General features: G+C 43.1%; 1 protein-coding gene across 2 annotated transcripts in view; it reads right to left on the reverse strand.

Annotated features, from left to right (window-relative positions):
* Positions 1-17795, reverse strand: part of LOC147200988 (plexin-A2-like) — a 126669-nt gene that overhangs the window by 53752 nt on the left and 55122 nt on the right. For both annotated transcript variants that reach the window (XR_015101581.1, XM_086117424.1), the window contains exons 4-7: positions 14235-14369; positions 7263-7363; positions 2003-2126; positions 1471-1624 (exon numbers count right to left, since the gene is read on the reverse strand). Coding sequence is in view for 1 of the 2 variants with exons in the window: in XM_086117424.1 (XP_085973550.1) it covers positions 1471-1624; positions 2003-2126; positions 7263-7363; positions 14235-14369 (514 nt within the window). In the remaining variant the exon portion in view is untranslated. The remainder of the gene's footprint in view (positions 1-1470; positions 1625-2002; positions 2127-7262; positions 7364-14234; positions 14370-17795) is intronic.

Genomic DNA, 17795 nt, shown 5'->3' on the forward strand with positions numbered 1-17795 from the left:
TCTGGCACTCCTTTTTTGGTGCACTCTGAGCAATCGAATGGAGTTTGAACAACGCTCAGAGTTTTTAAACGTTTGGTGTGAACCAATGTGCGTTTGAAGAGTATTTTCAAATGTGTCCCTTAATTAAATAAAAGAAGTCAGCCCAGGCCAATTCTTCCATTATTAATGAATTATTGTTTGGTTTGGTGTTTTCCATTCCCAGGGTTTATGCTTGTGTAGTTATTCACGTGCAATGTGGGTGTCACCTGGGATAGCATATGTAGCTTCAAATCCTAAATGGACACTTTGACCTACAGTGTCAATTAGCCAAAAATGTGGAAAATTTGCGTCAAAGAGGGGTGAGGAGGAGGCTATATAATAAGGCTAAACAAAAAAAAAAAAGAGAGAGAAGGTGCGGGCAAACGAGAAACAAAATGTTCAGGATTTTCTTATCTCCTCGCTACGAAGGCCTACCGAGCGTCTGTCTTTCTGCAAAGCGTGCTGCAGGGTGAAAACTTGAGAGGATTACTGCACTCGGAGGACAAACTATTTGCATATTAAACAAAATTAACCTATGTCTTTTGTTCATGTCTCAAATAATAATATCACGGTCGGGTATCGTGTCCCAACTTGAAACTGTGGATTCAGCATGAACTTCAGCTTATCGGCTCGATACTCACAAACACACACTTAGACACATAAGCACACACTCCCAAGAGAACTGCAGTGAGCGTTTTTACAGTCCATTAAAGTTTGCTCTTACTTCTAATTGCTGGCCGTACACACACACACACACACACACACACACACAACCGGTAGCTTGTTAAGCTTCTTCAAAAGCTGCGACATCATCACCACAGAATGAGAGAAAGTGAATGCCATGAAGTGTTGATTTTGCTGCACTCTTTGGAGAGTAGCCTCTTTTAAAGGGGACATGTTAATCCAAACTTTGTAACTGTTTCTCTACAAATAGTTCCCACCCAACAATTATGTAAATCTTTTTGTGACGTGTCTATTTTCAAAAATATGTCTGTGGAGCTATTCTGCTTTCAGCAGAATTTTGATACCACAATTAGGTTAAATTAGCCAGTGGCGGCTTCGCACAAGCACCATTCATTTGCAGTCTGGACTGTCAGGGGTCAACATTTCCTGCTTTGGACGGGTCTCAGAGTTTTCAGACATTTACTGTCACATGCCTCCTGTCTGATCTTTTCTTCTTACTCCAACTGTCCTAAAGCAATATTTGGATTTTTTTTTAAACCAAAAAAAATAAAAGTAAAAGAAAGCGTTATGCATCCAAAATTTGTCACAACCAATCTTTGGCATGTTTTTGCCCTGTTGAACCAATTTTATGGTCATGTTATGATTTGGAAGATGTCCTCTTAAGACCGATCCTTTGCACTTCAGACAGTGAGTTACTTTTCACTGGCAACCTCTTCAATAAAAGGTGGAAGTTAGTCACTGAGCAACAAATCTTTTATTCAGGCGCACCTTGTCCTTCTGGTATCAGCGGGACCTCCTTCCCTGCCGGGGACAGACACATGACCCTGTTGCCATTGACGTGTCCTTCCACCTCGGCCTGCTGCCCAAAGGAACAGGTGATTCCCACCGAAAGGTCCGGAACATTGTTCACCTCCAGCAGCAGCTAGGAAAAGGGCGGATGCGCCGCGATTAGTCAATAAGCTCACCTCGCTGTACGTCAGACAGGATTGAGTATGAAGCGACAGATTTTGAGATGCTTTGAAACGAAAATTGGCTGACTCTGCTTAAGTTAGCTGCGCCAGTTGGCCTTATCTGAGTTGATCAAATGTATATGATGAAGGTAATCTTTGAATGCTAGTCGAACTGAAGATTCTTCTTTAAACTTTGTACTTGAAAATACTGTCTGGAAGCTCAAGTCAAACACTGCATGTAGCCGGCATACAAAGTACGTGTTCAAACCCATGCAGGGTGTTGTTGATGTTGACTACTTGCGTGGCAACGTACTGTCGTATGGGCGAGAGAGGACGTGAAGCAGACTCACTGGGACGCTGTGGGCTGATACGGCGATGCTCTCTGGGTGAGCGATGACCTTCACGCAGCGGTCAATGTCAGTGTTGAAGCGGTAGGCCTCGTCTGCCCTCGGGCAGCGATCCCTTCTTGAACACCTGTACAACAAACAATGCAGATACTTTGATACATCATCTCAGTCAGTGATGGCTTTTATTTATCCATCCATCCATCCATCCATCTTCTGCCGCTTATCCGGGGCCGGGTCGCGGGGGCAGCAGCTTTAGCAGGGAAGCCCAGACTTCCCTCTCCCTAGCTACTTCTTCCAGCTCTCCCCGGGGGATCCCGAGGCGTTCCCAGGCCAGCTGGGTGACATAGTCTCTCCAGCGTGTCTTGGGTCGTCCTCGGGGTCTCCTCCCGGTGGGACATGCCCGGAACACCTCACCAGGGAGGCGTTCAGGAGGCATCCGAATCAGATGCCCAAGCCACCTCATCTGGCTCCTCTCGATTTGGAGGAGAAGCGGCTCGACTCTGAGCCCCTCCCGGATGACCGAGCTTCTCACCTTCTCTCTAAGGGAGAGCCCGAACACCCTGCGGAGAAAGCTAATTTCGGCCGCTTGTATCCGGGATCTCGTTCTTTCGGTCACGACCCATAGCTCGTGACCATAGATGAGGGTTGGAACGTAGATCGACCGGTAAATTGAGAGCTTCGCCCTTTGGCTCAGCTCCTTCTTTATCACGACAGACCGATACAAAGTCCGCTTTTATTTATTTCTTTATTCATTCATTTATCTATTTATTTTAAGACAAGGACCAGTTCATTCAAGTATGTATGTAGCCATTCAGAGATGAAGATGGGGGTTGATGGGGTACATATGCCCGTACATTTATATATATATATATATATATAGAGAGAGAGAGAGAGAGAGAGATATAGATAGATAGATATATAAATCACAATTATTATCATGACTTGTTTTTCAATTGTCAGTTTTCAAGGATCTGTACTGAAAATTAAGATAACTAGCGGGTACCTGTACTTCAATTTTTTTATTAACATGTGAAATACTGTGTTTTTTTTCAAATAAAATGATGATGACCAGAGAAAATTATTGAAACATTTTTGTACTCAACAGTACAAAAAGATAGAATAATATGTAGTCAGACAGTGTAAAATGGAATAATAATGACAATGCCTTAAAACGTAAAATCTCTTATTTTTAAGTTATGATCCATGTCGAGTATTATAACGTCATTGCTCCTTGCAAATGTGTGTGTTGAAAAGGTGACAGGATGAAGCATTTTCATGCTTTTCACATCATTGCTTGGGTGGAATCTGGGTGCAAATAATTCAACAGGATTGTTGTGTTGCCTTTAAAATGACTTTTTTTTGTTGTTGTTGTTGTTTTAATCGTTGCCCCAGGCTTGCAACATTGATTTGAATACTTATCCTGGCTTGTATCTTAATTATTCATCTATGGAAGACATTTTGGACAACGTTATGCTTTTTTCTGGGAACAGTTTGGGGAAGACCCTTTGGTTTTCCAGCACGGTTGTGCCCCAGAGGACAAAGCAAGATCCACAATGGCAAAAGGGACAAATTATTAAGATGGTTTTTTTTGTTTGTTTTGTTGTTGTTTTTTTTCACCAATTTTAAAAGCATTAACTTGTTGAAGCAGACTGTGTTGTGACCCACAGTCTTGTGACAGTGTCACCTCTCAGTAGCTTAAGACGTGAAGAGGCCCGTTACGCTGAAACACGGGATCGGCATTGAAGAAAAAAAGTACGAGTCTCTCAACTGCACTGCTCAATTGTATCAGCACACTGAGCGAAATGTGTTGTGGCCATACACGGCACATCTTTAACGAGCATAACCGAGGGCAGACGGCACTTTACAAGCTCTCCGGTGGCGCCAAGGGTGCTCGAGAAGCTCAGCCATTTCTGTTGTAATTACACCACGATATGAGGGCCAGAAAGGAAAGCTGGGGATAGCTCTGTTTGTGGCTGGACTCCTCAAGTGAGGCTGCGAGGAGCAGCGATTGCCGGCCTGCGACCACTCATCAGCTGAAGTGCCGCCCACAAAATACCATTTTATTTATCAAGTTTTGTGTGATGGGGGCTGTTTGTTCCATTGTCCTCACCAAGCAGCCGTCCCGCCCAGCAGGTATGCATTCATTTATAGACAGAGCCTCATAATCCAACCTATGAGAATGCTCCACAAAAAGTAAATTTTTTAACCACAACTATGAGCACTCCCTAACTGTAACCATTAATTTCAGTGTGTAAATGATTAAATATATCTTGAGGGTGCCTCTGTTTGTAAGCACTTTGTTTTGTGACCACATTGATGTTGGTCCAAGACCATTATCTTTTACTCCGAGGAAGATGGAGGTTGGCACTGGATTCATTGCCTGAGCACTAGAGTCAGTTTTCAACTTAGACATTATTTTGAGCTGGCCTTTTCAGTGTCTGCACTGTCAGAATTTGTCAACGGGTGTCAAAGACAAGCATCCAAGCACCGATTTCTAGAGTGAGTAGTAACGATAAATTCTAGGGCTCTGACTAGGTATCAGGTTTAAGACCAAGGTCTGGAACGAAAACATGGAATAAGTTCTCGGGCCAGTACTAGACCCAGTTCTAAGGACTCGGGCCAGGACTATTACTGGGTTTGAAGCCATTAGCCCTTGGACTGTGTCTGTGAGGTAGGGCCTCCAATAGGTAGGTCTATGTCTAAGGGCCAGGTCTATTGTGTAGGGCAAAGAATAGGTCTAAGTGTGAGGACCAGGAAAAGGTCACAAGCAGTGCATCTGTGCCAGTTTGTCAGTCTGAACGACAGCAGGAATGATTAAAGCATTCAGTATGATATAAATACGGTCCGTCAGACAGGGCTCACCTAAATGGTAGCAGCTTGCCCCTAAAATTTGATACGGTACAATTAAATTTTTCATCAACTCGTGCATATGTGACCAATACATTTGCTGTTTGTTTGTTTGTTTTTATTTCTTTCATATTTTTATGTTCCTGACAAACCTCTGCTCCTCACTTTGCACATTTATCAGTAATATAGTCAATTTGTGTGGCCCTAAATTTTCTAATTCCTGTGGGCCTACTGTGCTCCTAGTCTGAAGCCCTGTAAGAACTTGTCCATCTTTTATTAAGCAAAATAATTGCAGTTGGTGGCCGGTTGTGTAATGTAGACATTACTGTCATTAAAATCATTAAAATGGGGGTAAAAGTCCCACCGAGCCATCTCAACGTCCTGCAACATTGAATATTTGTATTGGTTATATAATATCATTTACTCCTGTGTTGTTTGTTGGTGGTGACACTCATTGAGGTGCTTACGTGCAATTAGAGTGTCTGTGAATGCAGTTGGTCTGTGAATGTACACATAGCCATATTGTACATGTGCCACTTGAAATGTACATCTATCTATTTATTTATTTAATGTAATTTATCCAGCTCAGGAAATTGAGAAAAGATGTTCCTTTGCGGTGCCAACGTGGCTGCAGACAAAGCTAAATAAAAGCAAATATAATGGGAAAAAAGCAAGAAAAAGATCTGATATAGGTATTAAATCGGAACTGAGCACTTGGATCTACATTGTAATTTCAACCTATGTAGTTATACGTAGCTGCTAGCACATGGTGTAAAAGTGGCTATGTGAACATAGCAACATGGCAAAGAGTGGATTCCATTGACAGAAAGTTAAAGTGGTCTTGTTCTGCCGAATGATGGATCACAACTGACTTGAGGGAACGGAGACCGAGCAATTTTGTGATAAGTGGACACCATTAATTCATATAATTAGACATGGCAGGAGGCAAGGGGGGGGGGGGGCAGAGTTAATTTAGATTTAAACAAAGCATTATTTCTCTCCTCTAAGGTCAGTGGTGATGCGACAACAGTGAAAGCTGCAATTTAAGTGACGGCAATCCTCATCAAGATAGAGCTCACAGAAACGCACACATCACCATAAAACGCTGCTAAATCCACCCTGCTCAGGTCAGCTTCAAACATTGCAGGCCGTCTTGCAAAACACAGGCTTTTAATCTCCTCAATCCCCTGTGGTCTATATCGAGGTATTATACAAGCTAACCTGGGGGGTCACATAATTAAGATGAGAGAGATAATCTGGCTCTGTCCGATCCAAAATGTTCCCGCGGGTATGATGAGGTCCTGATGTGACGGCCCAGCTAATCCCCAATCCCCTTCCTCCTGGCCACTGCACCACCGGTAGTTGTCCCAGACAATAAAATTTTGAGGGGTCCAAGGCCTAGACCTAGTAATAATGCGAAATTTTCTGCCGCGTCTAAGGTCTCATACGAGCTAAATCTAGTCTCCGGTCCTGGGCTAGATCTAAGGCCAAGACTGTGATTAAGAACTAGTGCAAAATCCTGGCCTTGGATTAAGGTCTCGGGCCAGGACTAGGTTTAAGAGGTAGGCTTGAATATAAAGTCTTGGGCTAAGACCTGGACTTAGACTAGGTGTGAGGCAGAGAAGGGCACATTAAATGCTGGATGGGGCTGCAGTTTTTAATCAGGGCTACTGGGGGAGGGACACATACAGTACGACCACACACTTCCTAACCAGATGTATGACGAAAATGCCATTTACGTGCATATGTGGAAAGTATGTACTCTTAATATATTTCATTGTTCATAATCCATTTCCAGTTTTTCTTTGTTTGAAATACTAGGGCAAGGACTAGCTTTGTGTTGGGCCAAGACTAATTCTATAGGAGGTCCAGTGTTGAAGGCATAAAACCCTGACTCGTTCCAAGGTCTGGTGTGAAGACAAAAAGTAATATCTTTGGCCAAGACTAAGTTTCAGGCCCAAGGTTAAAGGCTGTTGTTTTAGGCCAAGACTAGCACTAGGTCTAAGGCTCTAGGATTAAGGCGTGGGAGAGGACTAAGACTAATGTCTATCATAAGGACTACAGCTAACACTATCGTCTAGTCTAGTGTTTTTGGATGAGAAAAGGCTTTGGTCTAAATAGGGCACAGACTAGTGAGCTATAGTTTAGGGCCAGGACTGGTTGGGTGTCTTGGTTTGGTTGTTTATGAGGGGTAGAGGGTGGGTTACAATCAATTGTTGGCCGAGCTCGAAAGTTGTGTGGCTATGGGAGACAATCCTCGCCTTTCCTGTCTTTGACTGCGCTAAAATAAACTGCTTGCCCTGAAACTGCACAAATCACATGCTTCCTCTTATTTATAACATCCCACTAGCTGTTTGTTACGCCCTTAATCCCTTAGACACGGCGTGCATGTGTATTTGTGCGCATGCCGACTCACGTGTTGTACAGGACACACCAACCGCAGTGAGGGTCCCCGGAGCTTAGGCACTCTGCACACGTTCCATACTGCTCGCAGGCCTCCACGGGAACCTGGGACACCTAAAATCAGAAAGGTGGGGAGCGGGGGGAAATAAAAGCTGTCAAATAAAGTTTCCTGTCTTTGTCCTCAGGTCTATTCCAAAGAGGTCAATGCGGTTGCAGATTTGTTAGTTGTTTATTATCAATGATAAGTCACGTATTAAAAAACAAAACGAAAAAAAAATGCTGATGAGCTGGAAATCAATTAACAAGTACTATGATGAGTCAGTTTTTCAGTACTATTCCTTATTATATTGATCTGACATGTTGTCCAAACAGCTGCAGAGCTAAGACAGTTGTAATTGTCATACTTTTTGGTGGCTACCCTTCTTGCTGTTTTTTCATAGCTTTATTTCTCATTTTATTTTTATTATTGTATCATAGCCACATTTTCATAAGTATCCAAGACAATATTTTCTTGGTTGACACATGATGGGTGTGCAGGCACTGCAGAGGTGCACCTGTTTGTTGAAGCTATTCAAAAGTTGATTTCTTTCAGAATATTTCCACTTTAAGGTTGTGCAGCAAAGCAAAAAAAAAAAAGTCAACATTCACAGAACAAGATGATGGAACGAAGGACAAAGGACAGAGGACACTGCTACAGTCTTGCATGGTTGACATATAGAACGAGTCATGGCCCTCTATTATTGTGTGTTGTAACCATGGAAACAACAACAAAATAACCTGCAAGGTAACTGAAGCCACAATGTTTTTATAACCCCAGGCAAGGGAGTGATTTTGTCAGTTTTTACTGATCCAAACCACAATAATTCCTCTATTATTCCAAATGCGTCAGACTGGGATTTTAAATCCCCAAACTCCTCCCACGAGGCAAACTCATTTTGTTAATGGAATGAAACCAAATGGGTTGCGAATTGCTGAAAAAAGAGTGAAAGTTATGTGGTGTGTGTGTGTGGGTGTGTGAGGGGTGCCGAAGCTAATCCATTTTGCCAACACGGACTTGAGAAAGCGCCCACTTATGCTATTAGCGCACCGGAGACACTCTAATGCACTCTTCATTTGTGATTGCTTACATCAGGAAATTGCTCGCATCACACGTCCAGCTGGGGCATAATTAGAAAGTAAAATGAAATAAAAATAAGTGTGGGCCTAGCTGGCTTGGTATGCAGGGGAGCAGGACACTCGAAGGTTGTGCTCCACTTGTTTAATATACTCGCCATACGTGTGACGTAGTCTACCTTGAGTCCACATGAGCAGCATCAAAGTCCGATTTATAGTAGTGAATTCCAAATGTTTCACAGAGAGAGGGATCAAGTGAACCTATTTCAGATCTTTCTTCACCATTGCTTTTACAATGGTACTTTGACTCACAAATGACCTGACTCGAGACACAGACCATCGATCGCTTGACCAATTTTTTTTGTTTTGACATGCTATTGAAACATCTGAGATGCCGGTACAAGCGTAAGGTGAAGGCAGTGAAATCAACTCACGTCACTTCACAACAAGCAACAAGTTTGACAGGTTGTGAAAAAGAAGAGACTTTTAGCCAGGAGTGTCAAACTCATTTTTGTCGCGGGCCACATTGTAGTTTCAGTTTCCCTTGGAGGGTTGCTCTGAATTCTGGGAAACCATATAGCTGTAAATGTTTAATTCCCTCCACATATTACATACACAGCGCTCAACAAATTGATGATTAACTTGTTTTAAAATCGGAAGTCAAGAATAATGACTGCTATTGTGGATTTCATATGACAATTTGAAATTTTGGTTCAGATTTTAGCAAGCATCATGGAAGTTGACATGCTTGATTTGCTTTCGCGGGCCACATAAAATGTTTTGGTGGGCCAGATCTGGCCCCCGGGCCTTGACTTTGACACATTGCTTTAAGCAGTTGTCACTTACAGTTGAAGTTTATGCACCTTAACATTAATATGTCATTTTTTACCCTTTGCGAAAAATCGTTGAAAAATTAGTGCATCTTACTGAGCAGTTGCGAAGGTCTCCGTTTATATCTATCTATCTATCTATATATATCCTGATGTGTGCATTACACTGTGCCCTGGGAGCAGAGTAAACCCGCACACCAAGGCACCACTGAAGTGTTATTTTTTACATTTTTGCTGGTGAATTTCATTGTACAATACAAGGAATATTTGCTATTAGTCAAGCACTTTTTACATCAGGTCGGACTCAAGCAAAATTGATGAGCATGGCCCAACATGAACACATGAACTGGGACATATTCGTGAAAATTGACTTTTTAATTACTTAAATAAAAAAAGATAGCTGTGTCTTGCGACAGCCTGCCCACCTCTGCCTCACAGTTAACAAGTGATACATCATGCCCCCCCCCCGCACTCCCCACGGTTAGGAAAGAGTGGGATTTACATATTCCTATGTTCCTGTAACAACATTGACGGTGCAGAAAGTGGTTCTGGTTCATTTGACGTGAAGTGGCATCTTCATTTGAGAACTGGCATCTTGGGACACGAACTTCCCGTTCCCATTTCAGTTTATTGATGCTGTCCTGGGTTTCACATAAATAGCTCCTTATATAAAAAATGATACAGCGAGCCCTTAGGGACCAACCACTGACACAAAAACTTGCAAATAATGGAGGCCCCCCTCTAAAAATGTTTAAAATTGTCTGTATTAATAGATCCAACCGAGATATACCCTGGGCGTAATTTTTTTGTCGCAGGCCACATTGTTGTTCCAGTTTCTCTCAGAGGGCCATTATGACATTGAAACCATATAAATGCTTCAACGCTCTATCATATAAGTATCCATAAACAACAAATGTATAACTACAGAATTTTTGAAATCAGTAGTCTGGGATCATAGGTTGTTTGACTATTGTTCGAGTAATAAAATGGGTTTGGTAACGGAAAAACAATGCTTGTAATACCTCAAAGTTATTGTTCATTACTTCTGACAGTTTGAAATTTGGTACCGATTTTAGCTAGAATCTTGCATGTTGATGCACATGATTTTCTTTCGCGGGCCACAAAAGATGACGTGGCAGGCCCTGAGAGATTGTCCTGAAAAACCCAGACAGTGCCTTTTCCCACTTTCTGTGATATTAAAAGATTCAGCCGCCATTTCATAGAACGCCGGCTGACACCCGCCGAGGTTATTGTGATCTTGTTTTGTCTTCCGAAGTGATCAAACTGGAGACACGGAGCGATAAGCTGAACCACTGTGAGGATATCAAGAATCATCTCAGGATGATGTTTTTTTTTTGTGGCCGTCAATGCTCAGGCACCGACTGTCCTCGACTCGTTCGCTCTTCATCACTATGCGAACCTTCGGCAGGAGACGGCTGAGCTCATTGTTATTCCACGAGGGTTGGCTGAGCTCAGCCAAATCTGCTTGTGCTTCCCTCCTGATTCCACGTCTGCATTGTTTGGCTCGCAGGGATCCAGAAAGCTCTCATCTCTGCTGGAAAATGTGGGAGGGAAATCAAGGAGTGAGGCGCTCTCCCTGGGGATTCCGTTAGCAAGCGGCGGGAGAGTCTGAAGGGAAAAAGATGGGCTCGGGTTTCAAGACGAGGGGTTTCAAACCAGGTTTTAAAATTAGGGTTCATACCAGGATTAGGGTTTCAAAGCGGGGTTTCAAGACAGGCCTTGGGTTTCGAATTGTGGTTTCAAGGCTGGGTTACTTTCTCAAATTAGAGGTAGGGTATCATATCAGGTGAAGGTTTTCAAATTAAAGTTTGAAATCTAAGGTACGGTTTCAAACCAAGGGCGGCCCGGTAGTCCAGTGGTTAGCACGTCGGCTTCAAAGTGCAGAGGTACCGGGTTCAATTCCAGCTCCGGCCTCCCTGTGTGGAGTTTGCATGTTCTCCCCGGGCCTGCGTGGGTTTTCTCCGGGTACTCCGGTTTCCTCCCACATTCCAAAAAAGACATGCATGGCAGGCTGATTGAATGCTCTAAATTGTCCCTCGGTGTGAATGTGAGCGTGGATGGTTGTTCGTCTCTGTGTGCCCTGCGATTGGCTGGCAACCGATTCAGGGTGTCCCCCGCCTACTGCCCGAAGACAGCTGGGATAGGCTCCAGCACCCCCCGCGACCCTAGTGAGGATCAAGCGGTTTGGAAAAATGGATGGATGGATGGTTTCAAACCAGGTTTTAAGATGGGGGTTTCAGACCAAGATTAGGATTTCAAAGTGAGGTTTCACGACAGGGCTGAGTGTTTAAAACAGGTGTTTGGGTTTCATACTTAGGGTTAGGATTGTGGGTAGTGTTACAAATGAAGGATTAAAGCCAGGGTTAACATTTCAATGCTTTCAAAATACAGTTAGTGTTTCAAGCCATGGTAAGGTTTCAGAGTGGGGTTTTAAATAATGGGTAAGGTTTCAAGACAGGGCTAATGTTTCAAAGTAGGGCTACTAATCGTGGTTTGAATTTCAAAGCGAGGGTTTTCTAATAAAGGTTAAGGTTTCCAAGAAGGGTTTCAAGCCAGCTTAGGATTTGTGGTTAGGATTTCAAAGTGAGGCTTTCAAATCACGGTTAGGGTTGCAAATTAGGATTTCAAGACAGGGTTCGGTTTTCAAAGCGTGGCTTCAAGTTTCCAAATTAGGGTTGGATGTCAGGGATGGATTTAGAGGTTCGGGTTTCAGGACAGGGCAATGGTTTAAGGTTAGGATTGCAAAGTTGTGTTTCGATTTGGGGTTTCATGCTAGGGTTAGGTGTTCAACAGAACATTTCCAAGAGACACAAAGTGTGCGGTTGACTGAGCTGGCGAGGGCTGCACAGTTGTTGCAATATTGAAAGAGAAGGTAGCTGGCTTCTGGCTTGTTGTGTGTCACTGTTGGTGCTGCGTGGCTGTCTCCTCCAAGGAAGCCGGCATCTCTCCTTGAACGACCGACGCTCATCAATAAGTGATGTCTTGTCTCTTCCAGTCTATCACACTGAAGGAAGAGCTGCCTCGATTTGTTTTAGAAGACAGGGCCTGACACAATACTGTTGGCATCAACAGCCTCACTCTTCCCCGCAAAAGCTCCATGCCTCCAAAAAGCAGCTCAACAAAGTTGGACACTCGACAGTGCAGCTGTTCTCAATCTGGGGTCTTGGATAAAGGCGCTTTTTTGAAAAAATAGTTACTACAGCTAGGCATGGGTCAGTATCGGCGGAAGAGTGGAATGAGAATGTCAGGGGGGCGGGGGTCATGTCACTTGGCCTGCACTGATGACCCCCGAAATAAAGCATCAAATTGCTGGTGGAAGGTTGTGGTTGATTTGAAACCGTGAAACCAGTCAGCAGCCCGTGCTTAACTATAGCAGTCGGAAAAGTCGCTAAATATAGCAAAAAAAAAAAGGCTTAGTTGGCTGCGTTTTTGTAAACTAACTCCTCTCTTTCTGCAGTCATGTTGTTATTGGAAGCAGTGAAGGTCAGCTCGAGACATTGGATGAATATTGAATTGAATCTAATTGAATCTGGTTCATGTTCTCTGTATTAAGCAGGTCACAAGTGGTCAAATGTTCAAAAAAATAAACAATTTCCATGGCATTTAAGAGTGCACTACAGTTTGATTGGTGTTGGGATTACTTGGAAAAATGTGTCCAGAGTAAAGGGTTCCCTTGACCAAAAAAGTTTGCGAACCCCCTCTCAAGTTCTGCAACTGCAAAGCGCTCATGGAGCTTTTCACGGCTGCAACGGAGCCTAATCCCATTTCACGTTGCCATTCAGCCGCCAAATAATCACTTGATGGCAGAGGGAAAGTGATTACCGCCGCTTGCTCGCTGTTATCTCCGGCGAGTGCGGGGAATATACAATGTCTGACGACTGCAACAACAACAAACGGCTGTGTGATGGTGGGCCAAGCGAGGGAAAGTCAAAGGGTGTTTCAAACTGCATGGAAAAAGCCTCTGATGGTTTACTATTGGCCGTGTGTGTGTTGCGTACAAAAGATGCAAGCACTCTATGTCGATCCGCATGGATAAGTAATTAGAACAGCAGCTCATCCCTCTCCACACGGCCTGCATCTTTTACATTTCCTTCTGCAGCGTTGGTGGATCTTCCACACAGCTTGTAGGATTGTAAATAAATTCCCATTTTTCGGACTCTCTGTGTCGCTGCCCAGACATGTTTTAGTCTGTTAATTTGTAATGGTCAACACACAACTAGTAACAGCTTTTTTTTTTGAGGAGGCTCCTTGCATGTTGGACGGTGGAAACCAAAGAATGATTACAGCTGACATCATCAAAAGGATCATCAAAGTTGGAAAGCATGCTTCACCAAAATTAGAAGGCAGTGACAACAAAAGAAATCACAATTTGGCATTGCCTATTTGTCTAGAGATAGATCTTGTCTAGTTGGGGCACATATGGGTGAAATTGCTTCTTTGATTTCAAATGGTAAACTTGAAGGTTCAATGTCAGTCATGGGTCCTTGAGACTTTTTCATGTGTTCTGTCCATGATAGATATTTCCACCAAATTTCATCTGGATCGGTGAAGTTGGTGTTGGGAGTTGATTATTTTTCTTTCCTGTACTGTACATTTTCAGTAGAATATGAGCTGGCAAAAATTGATGTGCTTTTTTGGACCTAATAAGATGATTAGCCGTCAGTTGTTTTCAAGAGGGTCTGTGCACCACATTTTTTTTCATCTTTAATTAACATTTGAACGAACAAGTTGGTAGGAGTCGGCAAAAAAGCTTGATAAGTGCAGTGTGAAAAGGCCTTCATGAAACAGCAAATGATTTTTTTAAAGCGGAGGTACCCACCACAGCTTTAATTGTCATGGCATGTTCAAGTGAGTTCCTCTGTAGGGGGCTTGCTGTATTTTCTTCACAGAGGTATGAAATGTGACCCTTTTTACATTCAATCCCACAAATCTCAAGTGGACTCCTTTAAAGACGTTTTGCAGCATGTTTGTCAAGGATTTTGGTTTCAATCCAAATGATTTCCAGATGTTTTTTGCCTCACCTGATTGTCAGACATGATGTAGAGCGAGGTCTTGTCCAGGGAGAAGGCCATGTTGCGCAGGACAGGGACATGGTCCTTGGTCACGGTCACCGTCTCGTATAACACTCCTGCGTCCAGTTTACCGTCCACTCGGATCTGCGAAGGTGTGGAAACAAAACAAATGAACTGTGAGCTGTTGTAAATTTAGGCTTTTCACACCAGATGTATGTAGTAAGACCATCCTTGAGCACACGTAATTACTAGCTGATCCGACTAGATTTTGACAATGCATTTGAACATTTTAAATGGGATTTGCCATGCTAAATGTTACAATTATAATGTTAAAATTATGTTAAAATGTGTCTTTCACATCTGATCATGGTTAGAGTTTGGAATTCAGGATTGAAGTCAAGGATAGTACTGTAGTTACAAATAAGGGTCTGGTTTTCAAATTTATGTTTCAACCAAGTGTTACACTTGCCCAACTAGAGTTTGGAGCCACGTTGTGGTTCCAAAAACGATTTTCATTTTTAAATTAGGGTTTCAAAGTATGTCTTCAGGATGTATCTTTCAGAGCCTGTGGGGTCTTTATCAACCTAAGATAGCACTACATCAGAAGTGGGCAAACTACGGCCCGCGGGCCGAATCCGGCCCGTTGGTCTTTTTAATCCGGCCCGCCGAAGGTTGGTACACAATTAAGGTTCAATGTCAACTACTGCATTCATTTCATTTGGACTTGTAATGACAGTCATTTCAACGCCAGGTGGCGCAGTTACTTGAAGTTGCAGAGCATAGGGAGGGAGGGGGAGACGGTACGGAAGCCCGCAGTAGCGCCAAGTCAAGCAAATCCCGTTCGACACGATGGTATTTTCTATCATTGGATCCAAAACAGCGACATGCAAGTGACTCTTTATTGCAGTGAGTGTTGGAATAGCGAAGATTTTTATGTCCTGTAGATCATGGCATCCAAACGAAGAGGAACAGTAATGGCCGCGGAAGAGAAAGTGAAGTGTATCTGATTAAACGAAGAGGGTTACAAAGTATGAAACATTCAGGAGACGCTTGGAGTATGAAAGACTCAAATCTACAAGACTTTGAAAAACGAGGAAGCGATTCTTGCTCAGTCCGATTCTGGCTGTTTCCATGCTCAGAGTGAATTGCTTGCGGCTCGACGGACAGTCAAGTAAATAATAAACGTTTCCTGGAATGGTTTGACTGTTATCGTGCGAAAGACTTTCCGCAAACTGGACCACTAATAAGAGAGCAATCGAGTTCCATAGCGCTAAGACTTCGAAGCGTCCCGTGGCTGGGTTCAAAAGTTCGTTGCACGACATCAGCTGAGCAACGCTGTCTTGTTTGGTGAAGTTCGGTCAAGTTCGAGACAGTGAGTGAGTGGAAAGAAAGCCACCAGGTCTTTTACTCATCTCATTTTGTAGCAAATAGTAACTAAATTTGTTAGATTTTGTCATATACCTGTACTGTATGCTGCAGTTTTTGGACAGTATCAATATATATCAGTTTTTGGACAATATCAATATATTGCACTTTGTTGCTTGTGTTGTCACACATGTATGTTGTTAACATACTTGGACGTTCATACAGGACATATACCATAGTTGTTTCACTGTTCTCATTAAAAAAAGTATGGTAATACTTTAATGCTTTTGTTCTGATGATGTTTGGTATGGACTGTCAACATATACAGTTTTTTATATGCACCGTATCTTGTGCTGACCCGGACCACCTGTCAAATTTAGAAATCAATGTGGCCCCCGAGCCAAAAAGTTTGCCCACCCCTGCACTACATTCACAAAATTCAGATTTTAACTAAAATATTTAGAGAAAATTAGGCCATTTATCAAATCAAAGGCATCGGGCCCTATTTTGGTAAGACTGGCGCCCAAGCGTCCAGCGTCAAAACAATTTGCAAATTCCACTCCCCCGACCCACTTGATAATTTGGTAACAGAGAGTAGGCTGTGCTTGGCATGAAAATGAGTGGGTGCTTTTCAATTTTCGTGATGGGGCAGGTCCAATTTAGAGTGTTTTGTGATTTTGGCAAACCATGCTACGCCTCAAAAAGCGTTCCGGCGTATTGTTCTGCATTTCATTCATTCATTCATTTTCCGATCCGCTTTAAGGGTCGCGGGGATGTACGTCATTGTATTCCATTAATAATTATGGCAACAGTGTTGGACATTTCCTCTGCATGATGGTAGAAATAAAATAATTGAACACATTCCTATTACCATCATCTGACACGAATCGTGTTGTAAAGCAGTAGAGGCGATGTCCTCAAGGGGACTGAGGGAGGAGGCGGAAGTGCAGACAGTCTCCGTCGACCTGCGGCAAGCTGTGTCGGTCTACAAAATTCTGTCTGCCCCCACCCCTTCCACATTTGCATCGCGCCGTGTGACTTATGCTCGAACAATAACAGGGCCCGTAATCATTCATTCATGTCAACTTTATTGTCAAATGTGCTACATGCAGCACTTTTGAGACATGTTTGTGCTGGAGTGTAACTTTTGGGACGCGGGACAGATATCTGCCATTGAAGGCTTCGCTGTCCATCTTTTTGTCTTGTCTATGTCAATATACGTGACATGTAATTGCACCGAAAACAGATGTCTGGGTAATAAGTGGCTTATTGATTGGAGCACCGCTGACAAAAGGACGCAACATGAGCTGCTTGAAATGGCTTATATTGCAGTTTTGAACAGTAAATGTCCCTATTTGTCAAGTTTAGACAGATATTGCTTTGATTTGTGGCTTGCATGCTTTTTGCAGCTGTGACAAGAATATTCACATCCTGTGCTTGATACAAGCCCCTTTTCCAATGAAAATGGAACATTGTATCAAAAGTAAATAATAGCAGGATACAATGCTTCAACGGTTAGGGGTCTCCATTGGCATATTTTGTGCTTTGTATTTTCAATGGGAGGAAGGTCTGGACTGCTGGCAGGCCAGCCTATTACTCACATACTACAAAGCCACTCTGTTCTACAACATGTGCAGAATGTGGCTTGATGGTGTCTTACTGAAAAAAGATGTTGCTGGGATGGCAGGTTCTGTTACTCTAAAACCTGCATGCACCTTTCAACATTACAGATGTGGATATTACCAATGACGTGGGCACTACTAATACACTCCCGTACCATCACTGAAAAATCTACCCTCGTGTATGTACTTTGTTACTTCCCACCACTGTCTTTTTGGAATGATATTTGATGGATGTAACAAAGAAACTCATTAGCACTGCAAACTCGGGTTAAAGAACTATTTAAATTCATGGCGGGCTGGATTTAATGCAATTATAGTGAGGATGCATTAATTTCTCAGGCGTTTTAATTAGAAGAAATACAAAGGGGCTGACAACTGTCCTTGGTGTTGTGCGGCGGCGTCTGCATCCTGATTATGCCACCGCTCCCAGCATGCTTCTGGACCAGAGCATTGGTGCCACCCCGAATCAAGTCTCTTTATGCTTGCTAAGGGTGACAGGCAGCATGCCGCAGCGGCATTCTCTGAACAGAGACAGTCAATCAATACAGGCTGATTACATGATTGGAACTCCTGGGCTTGTGAT

This window comes from Hippocampus guttulatus, chromosome 8, assembly GCF_054856545.1.
Source record: "Hippocampus guttulatus isolate MCC_2025c chromosome 8, RoL_Hgut_1.0, whole genome shotgun sequence".
Taxonomy (NCBI): domain Eukaryota; kingdom Metazoa; phylum Chordata; class Actinopteri; order Syngnathiformes; family Syngnathidae; genus Hippocampus; species Hippocampus guttulatus.